The 24,664-nt window shown below is 39.5% G+C and overlaps 3 protein-coding genes across 5 annotated transcripts; 2 read left to right on the top strand and 1 right to left on the bottom strand.

Moving 5' to 3' along the window:
* Window positions 1–4,364: 4,364 nt before the first annotated feature.
* pex19 (peroxisomal biogenesis factor 19) lies at window positions 4,365–9,371 on the bottom strand. The gene is made up of 8 exons (XM_030775266.1): window positions 9,308–9,371; window positions 8,731–8,819; window positions 8,265–8,427; window positions 8,044–8,129; window positions 7,733–7,903; window positions 7,341–7,499; window positions 6,839–6,883; window positions 4,365–6,723 (listed from the first exon to the last, which is right to left on the bottom strand). Exons 1-8 carry the CDS (start codon window positions 9,366–9,368, stop codon window positions 6,637–6,639), a joined length of 861 nt encoding a protein of 286 aa, XP_030631126.1. The 5' UTR covers window positions 9,369–9,371; the 3' UTR covers window positions 4,365–6,636.
* A 3,310-nt stretch (window positions 9,372–12,681) lies between these two features.
* Window positions 12,682–15,384, top strand: tspan37 (tetraspanin 37). The gene is made up of 7 exons (XM_030775836.1): window positions 12,682–12,753; window positions 13,208–13,399; window positions 13,638–13,712; window positions 13,902–14,000; window positions 14,191–14,343; window positions 14,569–14,652; window positions 14,919–15,384. Exons 1-7 carry the CDS (start codon window positions 12,691–12,693, stop codon window positions 14,988–14,990), a joined length of 738 nt encoding a protein of 245 aa, XP_030631696.1. The 5' UTR covers window positions 12,682–12,690; the 3' UTR covers window positions 14,991–15,384.
* Window positions 15,385–15,881: 497 nt separating this feature from the next.
* Window positions 15,882–23,854, top strand: elavl1a (ELAV like RNA binding protein 1a). 3 transcript variants are annotated; one of them, XM_030773368.1, is made up of 7 exons: window positions 15,882–15,955; window positions 17,842–17,901; window positions 21,053–21,230; window positions 21,820–21,923; window positions 22,563–22,716; window positions 22,847–23,072; window positions 23,360–23,854. In XM_030773368.1, the coding sequence occupies exons 2-7, from the start codon at window positions 17,866–17,868 to the stop codon at window positions 23,682–23,684; spliced, it is 1,023 nt and encodes a 340-aa protein (XP_030629228.1). In that variant the 5' UTR covers window positions 15,882–15,955; window positions 17,842–17,865; the 3' UTR covers window positions 23,685–23,854. The 3 variants fall into 3 exon arrangements, with proteins under 3 accessions (XP_030629228.1, XP_030629227.1, XP_030629229.1); XM_030773367.1 differs by having other exon boundaries at window positions 22,563–22,728; XM_030773369.1 differs by lacking the exon at window positions 17,842–17,901 and having other exon boundaries at window positions 15,893–15,955; window positions 22,563–22,728.
* The last annotated feature ends 810 nt before the right edge of the window (window positions 23,855–24,664 follow it).

The following is a 24,664-nucleotide window of genomic DNA, read 5'->3' as shown; positions in this document are numbered from 1 at the left end:
TCTACCGAGAAGTCTGGAAATTTGAGTCTGGAAAAATATGGAATTTTGAAATGGATAATGTGTAGGAACCCTGGATAAGCACAGCACTCTCGTATGGGCAATTGAACATATTATACATAGTATTCTATGGATATTTTATATGTTTTTGTTTTCCTTTATCTTTCCTTTCTCATACCTCGTGTTTATTTGGTAAGCGGCGTTCAGAGTGGAAGGCAAAGGAAGAATTTTATTGTACTGGGAAACTTGCTTTAACTGTGCATATGACAATAAACACTTTTGACTTTGACTTTTGAACTGATCATTTTAACTGAATAACTCAATAGGCTATGGTCCAAAAGGTTGCTTAAGAGCTTAACAAAAGTGAACTTGTGTATTATACAAGTGAAGCAAACCATGTTGCTCTTAGTGTTTGAGAACCGTTCTCTTACTCTTTCTGTCATCACTCAGATGACAGCTACATTGCCACACTAGTCCCAATGAATGAATGATTTGAAAAAAGATTTGTTCATTTTACTGAATGAGATTCAAAGATCTGAGTCAGTAAAAAGATCCGAACTTCCCATCCTGAGCGGACTGATTAGTCTGACGGACTGTGCTTGCATCAAATTGCAGCGAACGTCCATTACAGTTTGCATGCTCATGAACGTGACAGCAGCTCTGAGAGAGGCAGCGGAAATTGATTAAACCAGTAGTATTAGCTAGCCGGTCCTTATTGCATTTAATATTGCGTTTTTGTATGATTACCATTGATATAATATGGAACCAAAAAAAAAAACATCCAAGCTCTCTTTTGGGACATTTCAAGCGCTCTTGGGGGTCCTAAGCTACTGCTTAGTTTGCTCATGCATTGGCTGGCTCTGTATAGGTGTGTTTGTAGGTAGAATTAAACTCTAAAAGTCAGTTGTAATGACAGGTTTCAGACAACAGAGATCTGAGTTTGGCTCATGCTTACCTTTGTTACATAAATGTCCTGTACCTCTTAAATGCCCTTTAATGACTTTTAATGCCCTAAATGACTTTAGTGATGTTAACTGATGTTGGCCTTAAACAATATCACTGATTAATGTACTTTTCATTGTCATTAAAGAAGCTATTAATAAAAAATATATAGAAGTGCAGGAAGAACAAAAACAAGTTTGAGGTACTGTGGCACGTCCAGGGAAGGGTTCTCTTCAAATGTTACAAGTGATAACCTAGTGAAATTAAAACACAGAGATACTTTGTCCTGTAGCCTCTTCATAATGAATATTTGATTTAAATGTATCTTAAGTTTACAACACTTGCCTTCGGAGATGGTGAGAATTGCGGTGAATTCTGAACATATTTTAAAATGAAGTTGAAAAATAGTATGGTGCACACTGCCTTGCATCTAATACACCAGCATCCAGGACACATACATCTACATTACAAGACTGTGTGAATTTCATGAATACAATGAAATACTATTTAACTTCATCTATAAAGTTATTAGAGCCATTTATATTTACTTATATTGATCTACAATCAACATTATCATCATTTGCTCATGCAGTTTTCTGAGGCTGGGCTGTGGTGTCACACAGAGGGGTGTGTCGTGGTGTGTAGTGTAGTGTGTAGTATAGTGTTACTATAAGTTTCTGTATGGTGGATTACTAGAAGTTTCTGCTGTGGGTAGCTACCGCTCCAGCCCCAACATGCACAATAGTATGTCGCTGCATGATGGGTTTTTAAGTCTGGGATTATCAGTACAATATTAGAACCTCGCTTTTCTGATGTAAAATCCTCATACCCAGGTTTTCTGTATGGGACCCCATCATAAGTGTAAGCATGTAGAATTCTCTTAAATGTTTCTCCCTCCTTTTTCTGATACCAGTGAATGTAAGAGGAACAGTCATCGTATGTGCAGTCAAAGACAGCTGTTTCACCGGCAGGCAAAGTGAGTGAGATCTCTTGTTGCAGCTTGACAGCTCCATTCACTACAGAAAGAAAAAGATGTTTCAGGTCAGACTTAAAGGCCAGTGAGCAAAAGCTCACAGAATTCACAAAGATATGATTTAAATATTGAGACCTGCAATTTCTGGCTTAGTTTGAAAAACTGTAAAATGAGAGATCTAAACAGAAAACACGGACTTACCCGCTGCTGTAATAAAGACAAGAGGTATAAATGTGTGTAACAGTTGCAGCTGATACATAGCTGTTGTGAACTCTTTCATTTGCACCATGAGGTGCAGTGAGTACAATCCATATAGATCACCAAGGGGAGGTTATAGCAAAAACCTGACCAATCTCTTTCTTTGGTCTGTGTGTGGCTTTAGATAAGTACACATGTGCACACATTTAAAGAAAGCAATTCCTGATAGTTCTAAATCAAAGGCATTGATTTAAAAATGTCTTAATCAGGGAACAGAAATGTATTGTTTACAGTAGAACAGTAGCAGTTATAAAGCTTTTACGGAGCTTGTACCCTTTTGCCACGTGTCAGGAAAGACGCTCACTGAAATTTGTAAAACTCACACAATACGTACAATATCCACACCATGTACCCTGCATATACATACAAAACACACAACCACACAAAATGAACATCAACCAACTATGCACAGTAAAAAAACAAGATAAATTACAAATTCATATGACTTGATGGCTGTAAGCTACGATCACAATGTTATTATATTCGAAGAATACTCTTGTGCCTTGCAAATTTGAAGATGACTGCCTGTAAATGCATCTGTACAGGCAGTCATTGCTGAACAGTGAATCGTGAGTGGTGATGAACACTGAACTGTGAGTGATGTGTGTCGACTATGAACAGATGATTGATCTTTTGTTCTTCCCTTAATCTTCTGATAACTCGTTAAAGACCCTATATACTGATTCAAGGCAGCATTTTATTGAAACTGAGAATTCTCTAGACTTACACGGTATAGTAAGAGCAACGGATTTTCCACATTTCTGTTTTGTTGCAGGGGTACACTGAAATGTGACCTTAACTTAGAAATGAGAGTGAATGCACGGAACACATTTTCCCGCATCTGTCACATTAAAAACCTGTAAATATTAGCACCGGAGATAACTACATCTTCACATTTCGTCTTCTGTCTGAATGGACTGTCTCATCATCGCCTTAAAGACAATGTCAGAGAGCAAACAGGTTTAGTCAAGCAAACAAGCCAGCAAGTACTAAAATTCATATTTTATCTGAAAAGTATGGTGTTCTATTTTAAGAGCAAACACAGAACTTTTCAAACAGAATCATGAAAGGTTGTTTGTCTGCATACTGGGGGTTAACCTTTTGTTTTCACAGATCGTGTAGGCAAACACTTTGTACCCAGTCTAACCCCCCCCCCCCCCCCCCCCCCCCCCCCGCCTCCAGCCCCCAAAAAGAAAGAAAGAAAAAAAAACAGCTGTATGTGTGCAAACGAAACGCACAGTAGAATCTTAGAAGTAATCTGCAAGTCAAACTGTGGTCAAACTGTTTGCTCAAACTGTTTGCTCTCTTCTTCCCGTAAGCTTTGTCAGAGCCTACACTACAGATCTGTTCACCACATTTTCCAGCCACAAAGGTTCTCATCACGGCAGCTGTTCCGTATTTCATTATGTACTGCCCCAAAGCGGGTACATCAGAAAATATGAAGTGCTCAAAAAAAACTACCCATTAGAAACTATTTAATTAGTATATATATACACATATATATTATAGCACTGTATGGTGTGTGCATATTTACGGCACAGTATTTTTGCTGAGCCTATGATTGCAGTCCTCTGGATTGTGATCATTGTTGTCTATCTGTTGGAGCCAAACTCCACTTAAGGGGTCATGACCCCGGGCATTCCTGACATGGATGGGACTACCTTGGTTTTCGCTTTCCACATTCTCTCTAGTACTTCTCTCAATCCCTATTATTTCTCTGGCTTTTCCTGTTCCTTCTTTTTGATGTTACCATCACGTCAAAATTCCATTGCTGTTTTCTGCTCCTTATCTCTCATCACTGTGTCTGGTCAGATGGCAGTCACCTGTTTATCCATCTGGATTTGGAAGTTCCACTGGAGAGCCTTACCTCTGTCATTTCACACTTCTCTGTGTTTCCTCCCACATGGACTTGGGAGTGTTCCCTGCAGGTGTTCCACTCCACGATGCCTCTCAGTATATGCTGTTCTCACTTTCAACTTATTATCGACTACTAGCCAGCTCTAATGGCACTTTCAGTAAGGAAGTGAATTAAAACAGGAATTACTAAACTGTTGTCTTACACACTGACAGATATGTCACTGATACTTTATGCTCAAAATATTATAAACTACAATTCTAAGCTGAGATGTGCAAATAGGTCTATTACACAGTTTTTTTTAATCAGCAAGGAACAAGAAGACAGAGGATACAACACTGAAATTGTTTACTGTTTATTTCTTCTGAATTTTACAGAATTTGTTTTTTGAATACAGTATGTTTGATGATGACATTACAGCCAAGACTGTGCGACCTGGAGAAACAGTGAGCTGAACTGTGTGTATTGATGATCTAACTGCATTAAGTGCACTGGGTGTTCAAACAACCCCTGAGTGTTTTTTTAGTTTTCACTGGTTGTGTCCAATTTTGTTGATATCTAGGCCCAAGCTGGTGGTTGCATTTACTTCAGTGAAACTCCTTGCTCTGCAAACCTCAAACAAGTAACAGTAAGTTGAATGAAAATATGTGACATTTCTGTGATAGCACCTGAAAATTAGGTTGTGCTCTGGACCTCGATGTATACAGAAGGCAAGTTGGAAGGGATTTCATAGTTGTCTGAGTGCTGTTTTCATAATGCAAATACGAGTTCCCCCAGATTCTCCCTCTGACAGAGATTTCATCTCCATATTTCTTTTATACACTTACCTATTGGGCCCCCTCTCTCCCATACACAAACACACCCACCCACCCACACAGATAGAGAGAGAGTTAAATGTCATTAAATGCCTGGGAGAATTATATCTCTATCTAATATTTTTTTCCATCATATCACCAGTAAGAACACTACTACCCTTACACTAGAAAAACAAAAAGTTATATCAGCGTAACCATATTAAACAATATTATACATATTAGTTCTGTTTCCGCTGTGGTTATTTTTCTGCAAACAGGCACTGCATTCAGCTAAAGCAAGGTGAAAAAAAATTCAGCATCATAAATTATTTACCAGCTCTGCAGACTGTATCAGACAAACAACAACAACAGCTTATCATTTTTTTTGTGAAAAATTTGTCTTTCATGTCACAGAGTATTCAAGATATGGATTGTAGAAAAAAAAATGTAATTATTGCATATTTTCCAATATGAGCCTGATTCAGCCAGAGAACGGTAATTTTTTTCAGGAATGTCTGATATACACAAACACTTTTCCGTCATATTACGCTATGTTCAAATTTTAATGACTGAATTCAACCCGCAGACCAACTGTTTCAGTTCAGGAGTTTCTGTAATAAACTCCAGCTGCTAGAAGGAATGCAAGCAGAACTATACATAATTTAATATCTCTCTCAACTCTTTCTGTTTTCACCGTTTGGATTCATATCAGAAAACCAGCTAACGTGGATGTGTAGTGAAAGACTGCCATCTAGCGACAGAAAAATATTATAACGTCTTAAATCAAGGCATGTTGAGTACACGGTTTGATGAATTAAATACAACGTCTTCTGAGGCATGTCAACAACAATAATTATACTGAATTAAAAACCTGGTGCAGAATTACAGAGTTAGAGCTATGCACAATTCAGAAACACTCAGCAGCTTTGGCAGTATTGAAAATATTGAAAATGTTAACAGTGTCAAAGCAGTTGTAAGGTTGTGCAGGAGACACCTGGGTGGGTAAATAATCCATAATGATTAAATCGTACGAACAGAACCATTGTCAATCAGTAGCAGCTGAGAGCCGCTTGGCAAGTTTTCGTTTCGTTAAATCCCACTCAAACGTAAACGGATTAAACAGTGGTCCAAACAAATGGCCACCATGAAATAAGATTAATATGTACATACAATTTTATACTACTAATATTACATCTTAACTATTTCAGATTTCGTAAACTGTAAAATCCCAGAGGGTTTACATCGAAGATTACAAGTCCAGAGGTTTTAACTTTTTTTGTGTTTTTAAAATTCTATGTAGCAAGAAGCCGATTTATCAAAATGAAGAAGATCCAACACCCTTCAGATTCGTGACTGCAAAATTAAGACTTGCAATCAGGCCCACACAGCTTAATTTTCTCTCGTTCCAAAAACTTAAGAATGGGGGTTGCTAAACCAGTTAACTATCTTTTTTTTTAATGGTGCCAAACAGGCAACGTTTTCATCTACGAAGCTCTGTCGAATCCAACAGGTCATACTTGTACGACGACCAAAAAAAACCCCCAAAAAAAACAGGAGGTGAAACAAATACTGCATAATGATGAAATTTAGACAGCGGTGTCTTTTTGAGAGAGGAAAACATACCAAGTGGAATCAGTCAAGACCAGACAAGGTGTTGGATGCTTTTGTTTCACAATGTTACCCCCCTCCCCCCTGCCCCAAAGTGCCACCTTACACACTGGCAAACGCCACATACGGGAGAACACTGAAGGCAGCGTTCAGCCCAATCTCGCCAGCCTGATATTGCTACATTCCCTAACTAGTCGACCTCACTGAGATCACATGACAGAGCACTGGTCAGCTGCTCCGGGCCCTGAAGCTCCAGAGAGATGCAGAGATTCCATGTCAAAGTTCAGACCAGGAGGCTGAGAGCAGATAAAAAAAAAAAAGAAAGAAAAATAGGTAAACAAAGATGTTGTAGGTTTACATAGAACACACGAGAGAAGACCAGGATGTTAACGAAGGAAGAATGACACTTACTGCTTCTCCTGCCAACTCTTTTGGTGGTTGACCTAAATCTTGTAGCTGAAAAAAGAAAAACCAAACAAACAAAAAAAACAGTCAAAGTGATTTCTTGAAAGGCCTGTGGCGGGGCACTTGTATAAGGCGTGCAACCCAGACCTTGGACTGCTTATGTCTAGCTGAGTTGATTTTCTGATGATTAATCTACCACTTTTTTTCCTTTCTGCTGGCTGAAAGAACTGAAAACATTCAATCGCGTGCATTAGTATATATGTAAATTAAAAGCGTAAACAGAGAAGCCCTGAGGATGGCTGCTTGCTGTGAAAGCCTTGGCATCTATTTAACTTATTCTCCATCAGAACGTCGAGTGTGCAACCTTCTACAATATGTATTTATTTTCACACCAACAGCTGTACTTCTTTGATTGACTGAGGAATGTACTCACCAAGTATGTGGAAAAGCGGCAACCAGTATCTTGACATCCATCAGATATGATTACCTCTCACTCATTTTCTCTTACCTTTTGCATAAGTTCCAGAATGTTCTCAAAGTTGCTCTCTCCATCTCCCTCTCTCTCAAATTGGTTACAAATTTCTCCCATAATCCTGTGCTGTTCCTCATATCGTCGGTATTGATCCGGGGGAAGGGACTGTCTGTTGGCATTTAGCCATTCAGGATACTGTGCAATTGAATGGAAAGACATTAGCAAAATATGGACACCAGTGAAAACAGACAAATAAAAGACGACTTTTTTTTTTTAAGTAAATGGTTACTAATTAAATAAAAGGCTTCAAACAGTGTAGTAGTTTTTCACTGGCAATCCAATGAAGGTAACTGGGGTAAAAGAGGCCTGTGAATGTCATACTCAACCCAAAATGCATGGGGTGGGGGAGAGATAGAAGTGGGACTCACTTTTTCTGTGATTTCTTTAAGTGAGGGGTATAGAACATCCTTGGACAGAAGGTTCTGCATAATGGACTGCATGATGGGGAGAATATTTCCATCTTCTGCCCCACCTTCCCCTTCATCCAATCCCAGTCCTTCTAAAGTCTTAACCAGATCCTCTCCAGCCAATCCTGCGCTCTGTGAATTAGAACACGGGATATTACAGTTATACAAAAAAAAGTCACCTTAATGACCTTGACAAAAATGTCAAAATGATCAGACTGAGCTCTGGCTGTCCTCCTCTACAAGTTCTACTAATAGTCTGAGGCAAAAGTTACCTGCAAGTTGTCGGCATTTTTTGCCAGACCACTAAGCGTATCCTTTAGACAGGCAGTGAATTCTTGTTGGGAAGCTGCATCTGAACCTAAATTTGCAAAAAAAAAAAAAAAAAAAGGCGTCAAAATTTAGCTTGTGATCACACCTCATCCCAGATACACCGTCCGACAAGTTGACGGGTTAGCGCTATTTAAACCAATACGCTTAAGTGCCTCAGACGTACCCACTTTCCCCGCTGCCTCAGACAGCTTCTGAAAATGCTGCAGCAGCTCTGGCTCCTCTTGAGCCAGCTCAGCCATGGCTTTCTCCCACTCCTCTCGTGCTTGATTCACCATCTCCCCCTCGAAGAGAGACTCAAAGAATTTGGTGTCCTCCAAAAGAGGGGGCTGAACATTCAAAGCAAACACAGAGATCGAAATAAACAACCACTTTCAAATGTATGTCCACACGCGCACACACGCTCACATGCACGCACACACACACACACACACACACACACACACACGGGTTAAACATGAGTTATCATAAAGGAGGTTTCTTTGAAGGATAAGAAATGAAAAGAATGGAACAAAACAATAGGTAAATGTATCTGTACACATTCTTGGCGCGCGACTGTGAGTCGTATTTTATCCAAACACTGAATATAACCTAGGGAGTATCGATAAAACACTTGGCAGCATAACACTCACCTTATCCCCACTTTTCGGCTCTGCATTTTTAGAGGCTGCTTCAGGGGCCGCAGGGGGCACGTTTGTCTTCTCAAAGTCATCGAGTGCACCTGCAGGGGATACAGAAAAGCGGTGTAAGAAGATGTGCACATGACGTGTAAAGGTTCACGTAAAAGCTCACAAGTGTTAGACATGAGAACGGACAAACGCGTGTAAAATGATTAGTCACGATAGGCAAGATTAAGAGCATGACAGAGTGAGGGCTGTCTTCTACGGAACGTTTCTATTTAAGAGTTTCAAGCTCCCAATCTAAAATGTAAAAAAAAATGCCAATTTCAAATAAAGTAAACACTGATCAGAAATGCAAATGTCACCCGCATAGTGCAGAGCTCAACAGAAGTTTGTATGTCAATATATTAGCCAACTAGCTAGTCCACTCTCACACAAGTGCTGATTCGAGAAGAGGCAAACTACCTGGATCGCACTCTTATGCGATGCAGTCTATAGCTACACTAACCTGAATATATATAAATATTTTGTGAATTCAAAGTATATACTGCATGTGATCAACATTTTGAAATGTTATTCCAAACCTTACTGTCTAATAATTCATCCAGTTCAGTATCCTGCCCATCCTGCTGCTCCGATGCTGACGCCATCTTGTCCCTGTCAATGACACATATTCTGACGCAGAATGATGACGTAACGACGAACTTTCGACGCTGGTTCAAAAATCTGAATTTTTCGTATTGATTAATTAACCGATTGTCTATCTGACTAAGTAGATATTAGTAGAAGCCGAGAGAGAACCTTTTTCGCTGTCGCAACATAAACAATTAACAATTATTTGTCGCTATCGTATTTGTCTAGCTCAATGTAGGCAGTCTGGGAATGAACAACTAAAGAATAGAAAAGAGTGTTGATAATGTCATTGTTCTTGGGCTTCTGCACAGATATCGAATCACGTTCGAGAGATGCAGATCAGCCTGTCTGCGGCTCACAGGAGACGGTGTATCGCGTACATCTAGATCCGGGGGTGGGGAAGGAGAGGGCGAGGATTTAGGAGACGAATCGATATCCGTACAGTCCAGGGCCTCGTAGCTGCCTGACAATTAAATGAACAACATGGCAAGCGAAAACGTTTTCTCCTCAAAGGTCCCAGACGTGTCAGTCTTCTTCTAAAATGACGCAAAGCAGTTTTAGTGTCACCTATGCAGTTTCTGCCTGCGAAGAATCCCTGATGAAGCAGTATTTTATACGTTCATCAGGGCCCTCTGTCGTGTTCGGTAATTAATGAGTGAGTTCGACAATGCTATTGAAATAACGCAGAGTTTAATACCAACATCTACTAGAAACGCCCCGTATATCCGCTGACATAAAAAACTCTTTGCTTTCTTACACCATATATACTGTAACCATAAATTGTCCTACATTCCGTACTTTGTTCAATTTCAGACTACGTGCATCTTGAGCGCGCAGGGTGCGAGGGGGGTTATAGGGTGTAATTAAGTCAGAGAGGTAGGAAGGCGCAAGCCCATGTAAGATTTTATTTGTTAATAAGAGGACCTTAAAATCTGCCATTGCATGAATTGGGAGCCAATGAAGGGAAGCCAGGACAGGTGTAATGTGATCAAACTTCCTTTTTCTGGTCAAAATTCTGGCAGCAGCATTCTGGATCAGCTGAAGACTTTTGGTACTAGAGGCAGGCAGGCCAGAGTACAGAACATTGTAGTAATCGAGGCGAATGTGTGAACAATGGTTTCTGCATCAGCCATAGAAAGGGCCTAAATTTAGTGATATTATGGAGGCGATAAAAGGCAATTTTGGTTGTGTTTTTCATATGAGTGACTAGGGAGAGTCAAAAATCACACCAAGGTTTTTAGCTGAAGAGTTTTGAAAGATGATGCAGCTGTCAAAAGGGTAAGATCACTAAAAAAATGCTTATGCGTAGGGGGACCAATAACCAGCATTTCAGTCTTGCCTGCGTTAAGCATCAGGCAATTTGAAGACATCCAACCCTTAATAGCGCGAAGACATGCCTCAAGGTTAGCCAATTCAGAGTGGTCATTGTGCTGGACAGGTAAGAAATTCTGACTTTCGTCAGCATAACAATGGAAGTTAATGATGTAACTATGAATAATGTCACCCAAAGTGAGCATGTAAATAAAGAACAGAAGAGGGCCAAGGCCTGATCCCTGAGGAACACCATAGTTAAGCTCACGGTATTCAGAGGTCACATTATAATAGAGGACACACTGCTTTCTCTCAGAGAGATAAGCTTTAAGCCAAGAGGGCGCCAGGCCACGAATGCTAATTTGATTTTCCAGGTGCTTTAACAATATCATGCCAAATGCTGCACTCAGATCAAGCAGAATAAGAATAGAAGTAGCACCAGCATTGATGGCTAATAAAAGATCATTAGTTATAACTTACTAGAGTATACTCTTGTAAATGCGGTTTCAGGAGAGTGAAAACACCTGAAGCCTGACTTAAATATTTCAAACAGACTGTTAGAAGACATATGGGCTATCAGCTGAGCAGCTACAATTTTTGAAAGTATTTTTGAAAGAAACGGGAGATTGATCGGCCTATAATTAATTAAGGCTTCTGGGTCAATGTTCGGTTTTTTAGTAAAGGCCTGATTGTAAAAGCGGAGGGTAAACACCACATTTACGTGACATATTTAGAAGGTTTAGCAGTATTGGGCAGAGAACCGAGAAAAGCTCTATGTAAAGTTTAGCAGTTAGAGGATCAAGGAGGCAAGAGGCTGGTTTAGCAGAGTGCACCAATTTGGACAGCGCGTCTAGAGAGATAAGGTTGAACGGAGTTAAAAGGTGCACATCACGATTAATCTCAGGCGCATTGACGGAGAGCGTGCAGGCAGTCTGAATTGATCAATTAATTTGAATATTACGACGAATTAAGTCTATTTTCTTGTGTGTGATAAAAATTCAACAAAATTGTTTGCACTTAATTTGAATAGTAATCTTTTCTACCTCTGGGTGGCAGCAAAATACCGTTAGTACTGCAATCGTGCAGTAGAATATTTACACATTCGCAGTGGAAAACTCAGCATCTTCTTTAGTTCTTTGCTTGGTCATGTGTTATCGCTTGTGAACAAGACATGGGGGAGACGCGGTTTGCCTGAAGAAAGAAAATATTTCAAAACAGTTGGTGCGAATCAAAATGGTGAAATAAACGTGTTCTCTCATATGATGGTGGCTTCCTTATAGTCCACAACTATTGCACAAAATTTGTTCACTCATAAACTCACAGTGATTTGTAGCCTGTATTATTTTATGGCAGTAAGGGTTTCAGTTTAAAACCGTTTACAAAGTTTTGAAGTTTATAAAGTCTGAGTTTTAGCGATTCTTAACAAATTATTTAAATGGCTCTGCGTTGGTCATCTGTTCAGCAACGGACGTTTCTTTATCCTAGTCCTCTTCCTACAACTTAAACGAATAGTAAAAATGCAGCTGCCTAGGCTGCTGTCTACTTTATCAACATCTTAATATCACTGTCATCACACGTATTGTAATAAAAAAATAAACGTAGGCTTATTTTTTATAAAAATCACGTGCAACATGTCGGCGAGACTAAATCATACAGATCGATAACGTTTCGTCGTCACTGCGCCTGAGTGTAATCAGTTCTCGATCGTCGGCGTACCTTGCTGAAAGATGCATCTCATAAAGTACTTCCGTGATTTTTTTTTTCTTTCTGTTTTTTACTGATGAGCTCACGAGGATTGTTGTCACGGCACATCACACGGTACATCGTTTCCGTAATCGCGTGCACTTTTCGGAATATGTTAAAAATACAACCTCCACCACATTACTCTTTTTAGCATTTACGTTATATTAAGCTGTTCTGTGTTACCAAGTTTACTATTGTCAAATCGCTGGCCTTCGCGCTTTAACTGTTGCTATCAGCTGCGCGCAGATGAACATGAGTAAAGGCTGAATTTAATGAGGCTTAAAAATGAGTGAAACGAGAAGCGGACCATTCAGAACTATTCTACAGATTGTGTGTCAACTTTTATGGGTAAGCTTGTTTTATTTTGGGTCATCTAGGCAGGTAGTTTGAACTGTCGTTGATATCGCTCAGAAAATGACAGCATATGTATGGCAGAAGTGTGTTCTAGAGTGTCGTGATTATCGAGTAGGATATCCCATATGGTCCATTGTTTAAAGGGTAAAATATTTTTATTACGCTTTCGTATATAATTGGTTTGTGTGTCTTTAGTTGACAACAGAAATAGACGTTTTAAAAGAAAAACAAGGGTGCAGGAAGGAATAATCATCTTTGGTGGCACGACCTTGGATTCATATGACACGGAAAGCCAGAGTTTTTTTATTTTACCCCTTTATGCGTGTTGGTTTGTATGGGGCTGCGTAAATGCCTCGCAGCCTTTCGTCAGAATTGCTTCAAGGGAACATTTTCATGGTAAGACTAAACTCTTCATTTGTCTCTTATCTATGAATTAAATCCCTCTCAGCTGTCTGGGCTTGTGGTTAGCCTGAGCGGTATATACCTGGTGCGCATCTACACAAGCAGTGGTGTCTTCTTCAGCAACTTCTACATCATTCTTCCTGCAGTGCTGGCCATAGCTGGCTCTGCCTTCTTGTTATGTGGTGGAGGCTTGGGATGCTGGGTGTCAGTCAAAGACTCTACATGCTTACAAGCAGTGGTGAGTGTTTTGCAGAACTGATTACTGAATTGTTCAATGGGAGAACAATAATATGAACTTATTCAACTACACTTCCGTATAATATTGAAAAACAGCAATAGCCTCATAGTCCACCATACTGGTAGTTTAAGGAAAGTGTATCACGTTAGCTACAGATTTGATTCGATCCACTCCAAGACATTGCTAAAATTAAGGTTTGACATCATCTGGAGAGATGTATTTTGCTTTTGTTTTTCAGTTTGTGTATTTGCTTGTTATTGTGTTTTGCCTCATTGGCACAGCTGCTGCACTGGCCTACAATAGCACTGACAAGGTAATGCACAATAAAATCAAACTATTAGGGTTTTCAAATAAAGATGTTCTTTTATTTAATATGCAACATACATTTTCTGACTCTGCAGGAAACCTCAAGGCTGAAATTGTATATTGCTGAACTGAAATGATAATTTTATTTTATAATGAGCTTAAACTACTTACTGACATTTCTAAATTAACTTTTCAGGTTGATTCAGACCTGGCACCTTTCAGGGAAGTGTTTGAGAATTACACTGGCAACAGAGAGAACCCTGATTCGAATGCCGTTGATGCAATTCAAGAGGAGGTTTGTACATATCTGCAAATTGTCACGAATTGTCAAGACAAAACAAATGCTCTATGTTAAGACCAGTAATATGAAATGAATTTAAAAATATAAATCACATTTTTAGCCTGTATTGGTTCATACATGTTTACAAAATCTAAATTTTGTTCATATGACAATTAGCTAATTGCACTCCTTATGTGGTTCACAGCTGCAGTGCTGTGGTATAAATGATTACAGAGATTGGTTGAATACCACATGGTTTAATAAAACTGGAAATCACGAAGTTCCTCATAGTTGCTGCAACACAAGTGTCCACAACTGTAATGGTACAGTGAACCTCCCTTCCCTCCTGTATTCCAAGGTACATGTCAAAGTTTTACTCAGCCTCTATACAGTATATTTGCATTTACTGTGTTCTAAAGTAGCATGTATATAGCAATTTGCATCCTTACTTCTTACTACTACTTTCATAGTATTCCTCTGATCCAATAAGCTTGCCAGTTGATTCAGAATCATTCTTAATCATTTGAATATTCATGTTGCAGAGTGTGTTGAATTGTCCCTTTGTGTTCAATTTCCTTTGCAGGGCTGTCGGGTGAAACTGAGGGAGGCAGTGATATTTGTTCTACGTCTCATGATCATATCCTCATTTGCGGTCCTTCTTTTTCTGGTAAAATCTTCTGTCTTGTTATTTTTTTGCATTCTTCTTTTAGCACTTCTGCATTCACTTTGAGCATTAAATCAATGCTAGTTCTACAGCATCCCTCATATTTGTGCTCAGAGTAGACCAAAGTTTGAGCTTATGAATATAATACGGAGTTATTATGCAATGTAATTAACACAATTCATTATGCTGAAAGGGTTTACACAGAGTACATCTTTTAAACTGATAGGATTTAACATAATCCTTTTTCTGTCCTTTTGACCCTCTCGTAGGTCTGTGCTTTGTTCAGTGTGGCTCAGTTAATGAGAGATCAGCACCTCGTGGAGTATCAAATCCTGAGCTGAGATCAAAGGCCTCTTTTAAGAGTCACAACATTGTTTTCCTTAAAGATGCTGCGATCTGTAACCATTTAATAAGTTGAATCATAACTCAGCTTGGTAAGAGTTTTACAGTACGTTGACTCTCCTGCAAAACACTAGTCTTAATTGTTTCTCACTGATGTTATGGATGTGGACGTGAGGAAAACTGAGTCCAAAGAACATCTTAGAGAACTTTTAGGCATTACTTTTCTGTTACCATGACAGTAACACTTCTGAGGCAGGAGTATGGTCCTACTTGCATGGATTTCTGGAAATGATAGCAATAATATTTGCACTGTAATACTGATTTTATATGCACCTCAGTTGAGAAAAACAAAAACAATGTGTCCTAGTTTGTCCTCCAATGAACTTTGGTGTTAATAAACTCAGTGTTCTTTTCAAACTGACTGGGCTAAATGAAATTGTTTGTATTAGCGTTCATTTTTGCAGCTGATGTTCACTGAACATTAAGCTTAACAACAAAACCTCTCAGAAGAGACATAAAAAATAATGCGCTACCTCGCCATTCGAAATAATACAGTAGGCTATGCTACTATTTAGAGAACGTGATGTATGAACTTGTAAGCTGGCTGAACATACTTAAAAGGCACAACTTGAAACATATGTATAATTAGTGAATATTGCTTCGAAAAGTTTATTAGCTCGAAAATCGCAGTCTTGCACGTTTATAAATTAAAAGGTTAAGGCCCCAAATATTATAAGCTATGCCCAGAGACCACATGGGAGTATCAGAGGCATGTTAGCTGTAAATGACAAGAAGTGCGTCAAATGATCTGCAGGTAGGCGGGCTTAGGTTGAATCTGCCTCTGTGCCAGAAATCCCGTCAGGCCTCTGTTGTATCACAAGAAGTCTGCGCCAGTTTCTGCATTTGGGAAGAGAAGCTGTAGTGACTGATTTTCTGAGAAAGATTAAGCGCGAAAGCAAAACTGGTAAGTCTCTTTGATTATTTGGATCCGTTTTTGTTCATAGTTTCTAATTTTAAATAAGTTTGGGTTTGTAAATAGTCTCACCGTGTTTGCCATGCGGAGAGTCGAGAGCTGAAGGCCTGTAGGCCCAGAGCAGCCTACTCGAGTTTGAATACCAGAGATAAATGCAATTCATTAGCAGAGACGTGAAAATAAGAAGACGACATGGATGTGGCCTTGCTAGGTGTGTTTTTAGATTTGCAAATTCAACAATAAAATAAGTGTTTTCAAGTCGCCACATATGTTGTTTATTGCTTGTGAACGTTATCATTTCGTTCTTTGTTACAATAGCTAATCAAGCTTCACGAGTTGCAACCGTAAATAGGACACTTTAGCTAGCCACGACGCTAACTAGCATAGCAAGCTAAAGTTGTCCTAGCATACTTTCACGCCCCCCAGTCGCCTCATCACCATAATCAGCTACATTGCCAAGTGCTGCCTCTTTTTGCAGTTCATGTGCTTAACGATGTGGCACCGAGGTGCCTAATATATATTTCATGTTGTTTACTTGTAAACCTTTATTACTTTAAGTGAAATGGCTACCTGTAACTATCCTAACGATGATCTTAATTTCGCGGCAAGTGAACGCATTAGTTGTGTTGGTTGCTTAGCGATAGCTAGTTTACTGTTAGCCATTGTGAGCCCTAAGCGTCAGTGTGCTATCTAGGTAATTTAACTATGATATTATATTTATTTAGCAGTGTCGTCTAGCATGTTTTAGGAAGACGCTTGACACATCTAGTCAGATTGAGTGTCAAATTAACGTTTTGTGATTTCGAAACGTGTGAAGTTAGCTAACGTGCAGTTCGGCATGTCCCAGTAGAGGCATTTTTGTTCAAACAGCAAACGTAAATGTACTCGCTTTAGTGCTAACCTGGCGCGAGTTAGAGTGTGCTAGGGAATTTTACATAATGTAGCGAAATAGACTGTCAGATTTGTGGACTCAGACTCTTATGTTATTAGGCATTAGGTGCCCCTCTGATGCCCCTGTTTCCTGATCATGAATGTGAGTTATTTCAAAATCTCGAATTTCGTATTGCCAAACACTCATTTATTATGACGCCTTCTCTCCTGTTGTAAATAAGGGATAGAGATATTGCTAGCGCTCCAAGCATGCGTGAATGTAAAGTAAGGCTTGCTTACTTCAAACACAAATAATTAACACGGATTCCAAATATTACCATAATTTGCAAGGACCTCTTAATTTCTCGAAGACCAGTATTACATCTTAACTCAACTGTTTTACACTGCAACACACAATTCTAAAGATTGGGACATTAATTTCAAACAAGTTTTTGAAATTATCATGACTTCCATAGGCTATTAGTCCTAGCACTTAATACTCAAGTTATGAATAAAACCATACTGTACATTAGCCCCTTGACCTCCTGCCTTTGTAATTAAAAAGATCAATTGTGTCTTCAATTGAAATGTTTGTGTAAAGAAACATTTGAAGGGATAGACTTAGCCTAGTACTATAATTGTTTGGATTTTTACAGCTTTAACTGCTTTAGCTTGAGTGGACTGTCAGATATTACCAAAATGAAGTTTAAGATTAAAATTTAAATGTTTAGAAGTTAGTTTGGAGGTTCAGTAAAAGCTCCCAGATCAGTGTCAAAGTGAGGTGTTAAAAATACACGCTGAAACAATGCCAGTCTTGATGGCTGATGCTTCTTATGTTCTTTTCACAGGTAATTTCAACAGGCGGCTCAACATCTTGCCTTTTTATTTATTTTCATTTCATTTCTTTATTTACTTTGAAACCAAAACCTACCTCTGTCTTCCCTACCACCCTTTTTTTTTTGTCAGCGTGTATTTTTATTACCTTATTTTGTTTTTGGTATCTTCAGATTCGGGATCTGTGAAGGGTCTTCATGGCAGTCAGAAGGGGACACATTAGATACTTAAAAGTGAGTAGTATTCATATCCCTTAGGGACTCGGAGTGTTTGATTTTGCAGGGATGGAGGTTTTGATATTGTGTCTCTGGGTGAAAAAAATTTTAGTTCAAGGTATACATCTCTTTAGCTTTAGGTAGTTGTGTTAATTTGGCTACGTTTATTGAAAAGAATGAATGACCACATCAAATGATAACGTTGAATATTCAACTAGAAGCTGGCCTGTTAGCGAGAAAGGAAAGGAGATGAGACATTAGTTCAATTGTCTGCAGAATCTGTCAACAGGTTGCTACAGATGACGCTCATGAATTCTTTTAGCACGTTCAGTACGAAATGCAAATCGAAAGAAACGTGCTAGTTTTTCCGGTCTGGATGCAAATAGGAATTTCCTCTGAAACACGTTAGCGGCCAGAAATACTGTACAGAGAGAGGGAAAACTCAAACAGGTCACTTAGGTTCAGTCTTTGTTCAAGTCCAGTTTAGTATGAAACAACCTTCAATAGAAAGTTGTTTTATACCCATTTTAAACCTGTTCATATCAGTACTGGTTTTTCAGCAGTAGGAGTTGCTGTGAGAATGAATGTTTGTTACAGACTTGGAAGTGGACTGATTACTCTTGTAGAATACACAATAAGACCTCTTTTCCTACATGAATGGGACACTGTGTGACGAGGAAGGCAGTCCTTTCTTTCTTACGTCCAGTGCATGCCGTTGGCCTTATGTAAATTTCACTTTCTGTCTATACTTAGTTATTTAATAACTCGACTCTGCTTGTAAAACTAACTGGCCGACAAACTTTACCCACTGTACGCATTAAATATAAGTAGCTTTTTAGGACATATTTTGAAGCCCTGTGTGTTACTTTGTTGTTGTTGTAGCATTTGATGGGTCATCATCTTACCCAGCTTTTAGATTACTGATCTGTTAGGTGGTTCTGTTAAATCTGGATTTAATACAGATGGGATTTCCTTCCGTTGAGATTTTTACCATTTGAGCAGTTTATTTCCTCATCGATGGAGAGAGGGGAATGAAAAACAGAGTATTTCATTGTGTGTGTGGTCTAACGGTTGTGCGAACTTGAGACAGTCATAGTATGAAGTCACTGTGAAGACTCTGTAGTGTTGAAGATACCAAGAGCTGAATAGCTATAAGAGGCTTACTTTTCTTATAGGTTCATTGCAATTGTGGGCAGTGCTTGGTATTCTGTAGTGGAATTGAAAAGTATAGATTTCTTCAGAAATTTCTGTAGACATTGAGTTGGAGCCTTGAGCCCAGTTTCTGAAAAGGGTTTCTTTGAGGGCGGGGGATGGTATTCTTTTGCTACATAATTTCTTGAGATTTTCTGACCTTCATTTTGTCTAGCATTAGTGCATTTGTAGACTTATAAAGAGCAGTTTTGCCTTTTAGAGGATTTGGTAAGATTTCAGTATCCTGTCTAAGACCAAAAGTCATGTGGTCGACTGTATTTCTGTCTGTGGTGTAGCTTTGACAAGAATATGTTGCACACACAAAACCATCTTCCCCTGAGAAAATAGAGCTGCTTCTATGTCCTGTTGTCTTCAAATTGAACTGTCTCTGTTTAACATGAAATGCTAACTAGCCTTCTAGATTAAATGCGGTCTCTTTAATTCTTAATCCTTGGCTTGATCGTAAAAGTGCCTTGCATGCTTATTGTGTGTGCGTATAACTACCTAAATAAAGAACACAGTAACCTGAAGAGTCATCACTGGGCACTGGGCCACCACCATTTATCAGAGGAGTTTCAGTCTGCCCTTGCATTAATTCTGGAACTCTCTGCAAGAGAAATTCCATCATTTGGCATTACGCTTGTAGTGCGAAAAATGCCATTTAAGGACCACACCCTGCGGTTTTAGAGTGTTCTTGTTCGCTGAGCAGTTTGGTGACCTTTCGTGCCCTGTGGATGGCTTTAGTGTCGTCCTGGAAGAGACAAACTCCTGCCAGGATAAAAATGTTTCGCTTACAGGACAACGCTGATCACTCCCTCCCTCACTCACTCACTCATTCAGTCTCTTTGGCTTTATGTTTATACCACAGTCTATTTGAAGAGTTTCAGTGTGCCCTCGCATAAATTCTGTAAGTGTCTGGAGCTCTCTTCAAAGGAAATTGCATCATGTGGCATTTCACTGGTGCCAGGATAAAAAAAAAAAAAAACGACTGCTTCACTTACAGGATGAGGGTGATCATTCAGATTCATTCGGGCTTTATATTTTGTGGCATTCACTTTGCTCTCAGTAGAGCTGGGTGAACCTAAGTCATACGTACAAAGAGTTACCCCACGGTGGGCCTCGCCTTCGCCACAAATGCTCCCCACTACTCCTGGAGAACAGGATCATCCATCCGACTAGCTTCCTCTAATCTCAAGAGAGCTGTGTTCTTTGTATCACTTTAAACACAAGCATGCAGTAGGTGTAACAGTAGGCTTGTGCTCTACAACCTGACCAGAGTTTTCCTCTCTGTCAGCTTCTTTACAAAACTGCCCCATTCTTCCTCTGGAGTCTGGAGTGACCCTTTCAGTTCACTGGTTCAGAGGCGTTCATCTGCCTTATCTCGCAACTTGAACCAGCGCACAGACCGCACGTGTGCATTTTCAATCACTCATGTCTTTCCCACAGACTTCCGTGCCAGCATCACCTCAAGTACCATTCCTTATATGAAACATCCGAATGTTTAGCTGTCATTTATTATGGAAACTCCCGCCAAATGTGGCTCGGTCACCCGGCTGTTAGTCATTGAGATCCCCTCATCCAGCCACAGTGGCCAAAACAACACTCGACCGTCCTGCCCTATCGTTTTCATTCATCATCACACGCGTGATAGGAGGCTAATTGCTTAATTAACTCAGGAACCACAGCTGTTGAAGCACCTGCTTTTAATTAAGGGCGTCTTTGTTTCCCCACCCCCCCATTTGCTCAATATTCCCTTTGTTTCGCTATTCAGCTAAGATAACAGTGAAATCCTTACATAGAATCTATCTCAGTGTGAAGAGATCCTTTATCAGTGTGCAACTCTGTGAAATATGTTGTTATGAAAGCTGTCATGTCCCTGTCCTTGAACTGCTTTGTAAATTTGTCGTGCTCAGCATGTCACCTAACCCTCTCCCGTTTCTCTTTGAACCCCCCACCCCCACCACCCCCCCCCCAACAGGAGGTCTATGACATGTCGAACGGTTACGAAGATCACATGGCAGATGAGGCCAAAGATGCCAAAACAAACCTGATTGTAAATTACTTACCTCAGAACATGACCCAGGATGAGCTCCGCAGTCTGTTCAGCAGCATCGGGGAGGTGGAGTCTGCAAAACTCATCCGCGACAAAGTAGCAGGTAAACTTAGTTACAGGACCTGCCTCAAATCACCCTCGTCTCCACTGAATAATGTTCATTTGTTCATTTGAGTCAGTGACAGTGAAATTTTGTGAATGCTAGATTTGTTCTCTCCTTTACTCAGTCTTTTCTGAGCTTAACGGAGAGCGTGTGAATCTCACTTTTTTTTTCTATCAAACATATGGAGAATGTTTCTTGCCATATCCCTTATATTTGGTAGTAAAAATTCAGGTTTTGTTGTAATAGTAATTTACAACATCCTCAATCCTCAGTAGATTGGAAGTCATAATGTCATAGTCAGCATTGATTTTAGGAAGTGTACTTTGCTGGTGTACATTTCTGTTTACCAGTTTTTACCCAATATCAGATTAATTCTTTACCTTCCAAAGAAGGCTGTTTCTCGTCCCTAAGAACTGGATTCGTTCGGTCTTTAATGGTTTAAAACATTTCTTTTTATCTCATGATCTTTGTTTAATATCTGACAGTGGCATGTATTGTACAGATGATTTGTTAAACTTTTTTTTTTTGTCCAGAATGCAGAATTTTTTTTGTTTTGTTTTATTTTGTTTTCCTTTTTTTTTTTCTCTAGGCCACAGTTTAGGGTACGGATTTGTTAACTATCTTAACCCTAGTGATGCAGAAAGGGCAATCAATACACTCAATGGGCTGAGACTACAATCTAAAACTATCAAGGTAATGTGCCAACAGGTGTTCCTGCATACAGTACTTGTGCAACTGTTTTCATTTAGAATCTTGGTCCCCTCCTTGCTCTTAGATTGTGCTTTGAGACAGTGATCTGTTTTATATGGATGTTGGTCTCAAGGAGACTTTATAGTTGATTAAAACTTGTCAAGAGATGGTCAATTTTTATTTGATGTGGTCTTATTTGGATTAAGTGACATGTTTTAAGTTTTATTTTGCCTCCCTTATTTTGTCTTGTTTTTTTTTTTTTGTTTTCTATCGGACCTGGATTACATTGTTAACTTTAAGCCCTTTTAAAACATTGACAGTCATTCAGATGTGAACCCTGCAGCTCAGAGTACCAGTGACTTGTTTTGTAATTGACTTGACTTAGGCTGCAATTCTTGTCTTTCATTTAGATTTTTCACCCCTAAGTGTGATTATGTTTTTCCCCCTCCTCTGTTTTATTTAAGATTAGCTGTTTCAAAAGACAGATGCTGCTGTTGTATATATCAGTTGAGCCCCATAAAAGGAAATGGTTGATATTTCACATTTGGGCTTTTTGTCTCTTTTCTTTTTTCTTTTTTTTCTTTTAAAGGAATGCTCTGTAACAACTGACCTGAGATGCTTTTCGAATTCTGTTTCTTTCAGGTATCGTACGCTAGGCCCAGCTCAGACACCATTAAGGATGCTAACCTGTACATTAGCGGTCTTCCCAAATCCATGACCCAGAAGGATGTGGAGGACATGTTTTCTCGCTACGGACGAATCATTAACTCGCGTGTGCTTGTCGATCAGGCCACAGGTCAGCGCGACAGTGGGTCACAGCTTCATTACTTCACTAAAAATTATACTTCAGTGAAATTCAAACATTAAATGATCAGGTGTTTCAGATACTAGAGTTTTCCCATTATGTCCCCTGCCTCCCTCACCAGGCTTGTCTCGTGGCGTGGCCTTTATCCGTTTCGATAAGAGAGCAGAAGCAGAAGACGCTATCAAGGAGTTAAACGGCCAGAAACCACCTGGCGCCGCGGAGCCCATCACGGTGAAGTTTGCCGCCAACCCCAACCAGGCGAAAAATTCCCAAATCCTCTCCCAGATTTATCACTCTCAGTCTCGCCGCTTCGGAGGGCCGGTCCACCACCAGGCCCAGCGCTTCAGGTAAACGTGGGACATGTTCTGAAAGAGTGTATTACCAAGATATGCCTCTTTATTACTCCTTAAACATGGTTTTAGTTCTTTTCAGGTGTACTTTAAAATCCGCTTCAACGTGAAAATGCTCACATGATTTCAGTTCACACTCAGTTGTTGTATCAGCGTGTTTAAGCTGTGCTAGGTCACGAAGTCGCATGTGGTAGTTTCTGTGAAAACTAATATCTTAACTGAACCTGTATATTAGTAATTAAATGACACATACCTTATGCTTACATATGCTTTGCACCAATCAGGTTCTCTCCCATGAGTGTGGACCACATGGGCGGTATCTCTGGAGTTAATGTACCAGGAAACTCCACGTCGGGCTGGTGCATTTTCATCTACAACCTGGGCCAGGATGCCGACGAGGGCATCCTCTGGCAGATGTTCGGCCCCTTTGGAGCCGTGACTAACGTCAAAGTCATCCGTGACTTCAACACCAACAAGTGCAAAGGGTTTGGGTTTGTAACCATGACAAACTACGAGGAGGCTGCAATGGCCATTGCCAGTCTTAATGGCTATCGCCTCGGGGACAAAATTTTACAGGTGTCATTCAAAACAAGCAAGTCGCACAAATAAAAGTGCAGATTGGCTGGGCAGATGAAGGGGAGAAATGTTGCGTTTTCTACAGGAGCAGTGAGGTTGGGGGGGCAGTTTCAGAAACCAGTTCTTTTTAGTATAATCCACTCAATGCAGATTTTCACTTTTCACAGTCTTTGTAGAAGTCTGTTGGAGAGAGTAGAGACCTTCTTTTTTTCTTCCCTGTTTCTTTCTTTTTTCTTTTTTTTTTTGCTTTCTTTATTTTTTTTTTATTTTTTTTTTTAAGTCAAAATGTGGGATGCTGCAAATGTGTTTTTAAGTGTTTTCTGGCTATCCAAGCTTTGTTGACCAATTCCACATTTGAAAGGTTTTTTTTTTTTTGTTGGTTTTTTTTTTTGTTTTGGTCTGTGATGCTAGACTTAAATGTCACTATGTGCCATACTCATGGTAGAACACTTTATTGAAAGTATGCTTGCTTTAAGACTCTGATTTTTTTTCTTGTTTCAGCACCCATGTCCATATTACGCAGAACTATATCTCTGACTGGAAAAATGCCTTAATTTGCCATTTCCATCTTTTCTTTCAGTGTCTTTGCCCTGAATTGGAAGACAAAGCACTTTTCACATTATGTCGGATCACATGAAAAGCATTGTCATTTCAGTACAGTACATTTAGGTGTCAAAATCAGAGTTTTAAGCGCAGCATGCTAAGCACTCTCCTAGAAGGCAGACAGTCCTGGCAGCATAGGTAAGGTGTTTTTGAAAGGATTAGCATTCAGTGAGGGGGTGGGGGGAGATTGTCTTTTTAACTTCTTTGAAACCTAGTCATTTTTTGAAAGGGACCCTATGAAAAGACACTGAAACTACAGAGGCTAACTAACTAAGGAAAGATGGACCAAAGAAATTGATGGAATGATTAGGTTACCCTCTCATAAATACAAAAAGACAAAAAAAAAAAAACAGTGCATGAAAATCTAGTCCCTAAACGTTTGGATATCTGAGTATGAGGTACTTAATATC

This window comes from Chanos chanos, chromosome 5 (assembly GCF_902362185.1).
Source record: "Chanos chanos chromosome 5, fChaCha1.1, whole genome shotgun sequence".
NCBI lineage: Eukaryota > Metazoa > Chordata > Actinopteri > Gonorynchiformes > Chanidae > Chanos > Chanos chanos.
The sequence above is the reverse complement of the archived record's forward strand: the minus strand, read 5'-3'. Positions and strand labels throughout refer to the sequence as shown.

What these genes read in the sequence shown, in the direction of transcription:
- tspan37 (XM_030775836.1), top strand. Translation starts at nt 12,691, where the DNA reads ATGAGTGAAACGAGAAGCGGACCATTCAGAACTATTCTACAGATTGTG. An exon ending in TTGTGTGTCAACTTTTATGG is followed by an intron (nt 12,754 to 13,207) that starts GTAAGCTTGTTT and finishes AATCCCTCTCAG; the next exon opens with CTGTCTGGGCTTGTGGTTAG. An exon ending in CCTACAATAGCACTGACAAG is followed by an intron (nt 13,713 to 13,901) that starts GTAATGCACAAT and finishes TTAACTTTTCAG; the next exon opens with GTTGATTCAGACCTGGCACC.
- pex19 (XM_030775266.1), bottom strand. Translation starts at nt 9,368, where the DNA reads ATGGCGTCAGCATCGGAGCAGCAGGATGGGCAGGATACTGAACTGGAT. An exon ending in AGCCGAAAAGTGGGGATAAG is followed by an intron (nt 8,428 to 8,730) that starts GTGAGTGTTATG and finishes TTGAATGTTCAG; the next exon opens with CCCCCTCTTTTGGAGGACAC. An exon ending in TGAGGCAGCGGGGAAAGTGG is followed by an intron (nt 8,130 to 8,264) that starts GTACGTCTGAGG and finishes TTGCAAATTTAG; the next exon opens with GTTCAGATGCAGCTTCCCAA.
- elavl1a (XM_030773367.1), top strand. Translation starts at nt 17,866, where the DNA reads ATGGCAGTCAGAAGGGGACACATTAGATACTTAAAA. An exon ending in GACACATTAGATACTTAAAA is followed by an intron (nt 17,902 to 21,052) that starts GTGAGTAGTATT and finishes CCCCCCCAACAG; the next exon opens with GAGGTCTATGACATGTCGAA. An exon ending in CACCAGGCCCAGCGCTTCAG is followed by an intron (nt 23,073 to 23,359) that starts GTAAACGTGGGA and finishes TGCACCAATCAG; the next exon opens with GTTCTCTCCCATGAGTGTGG.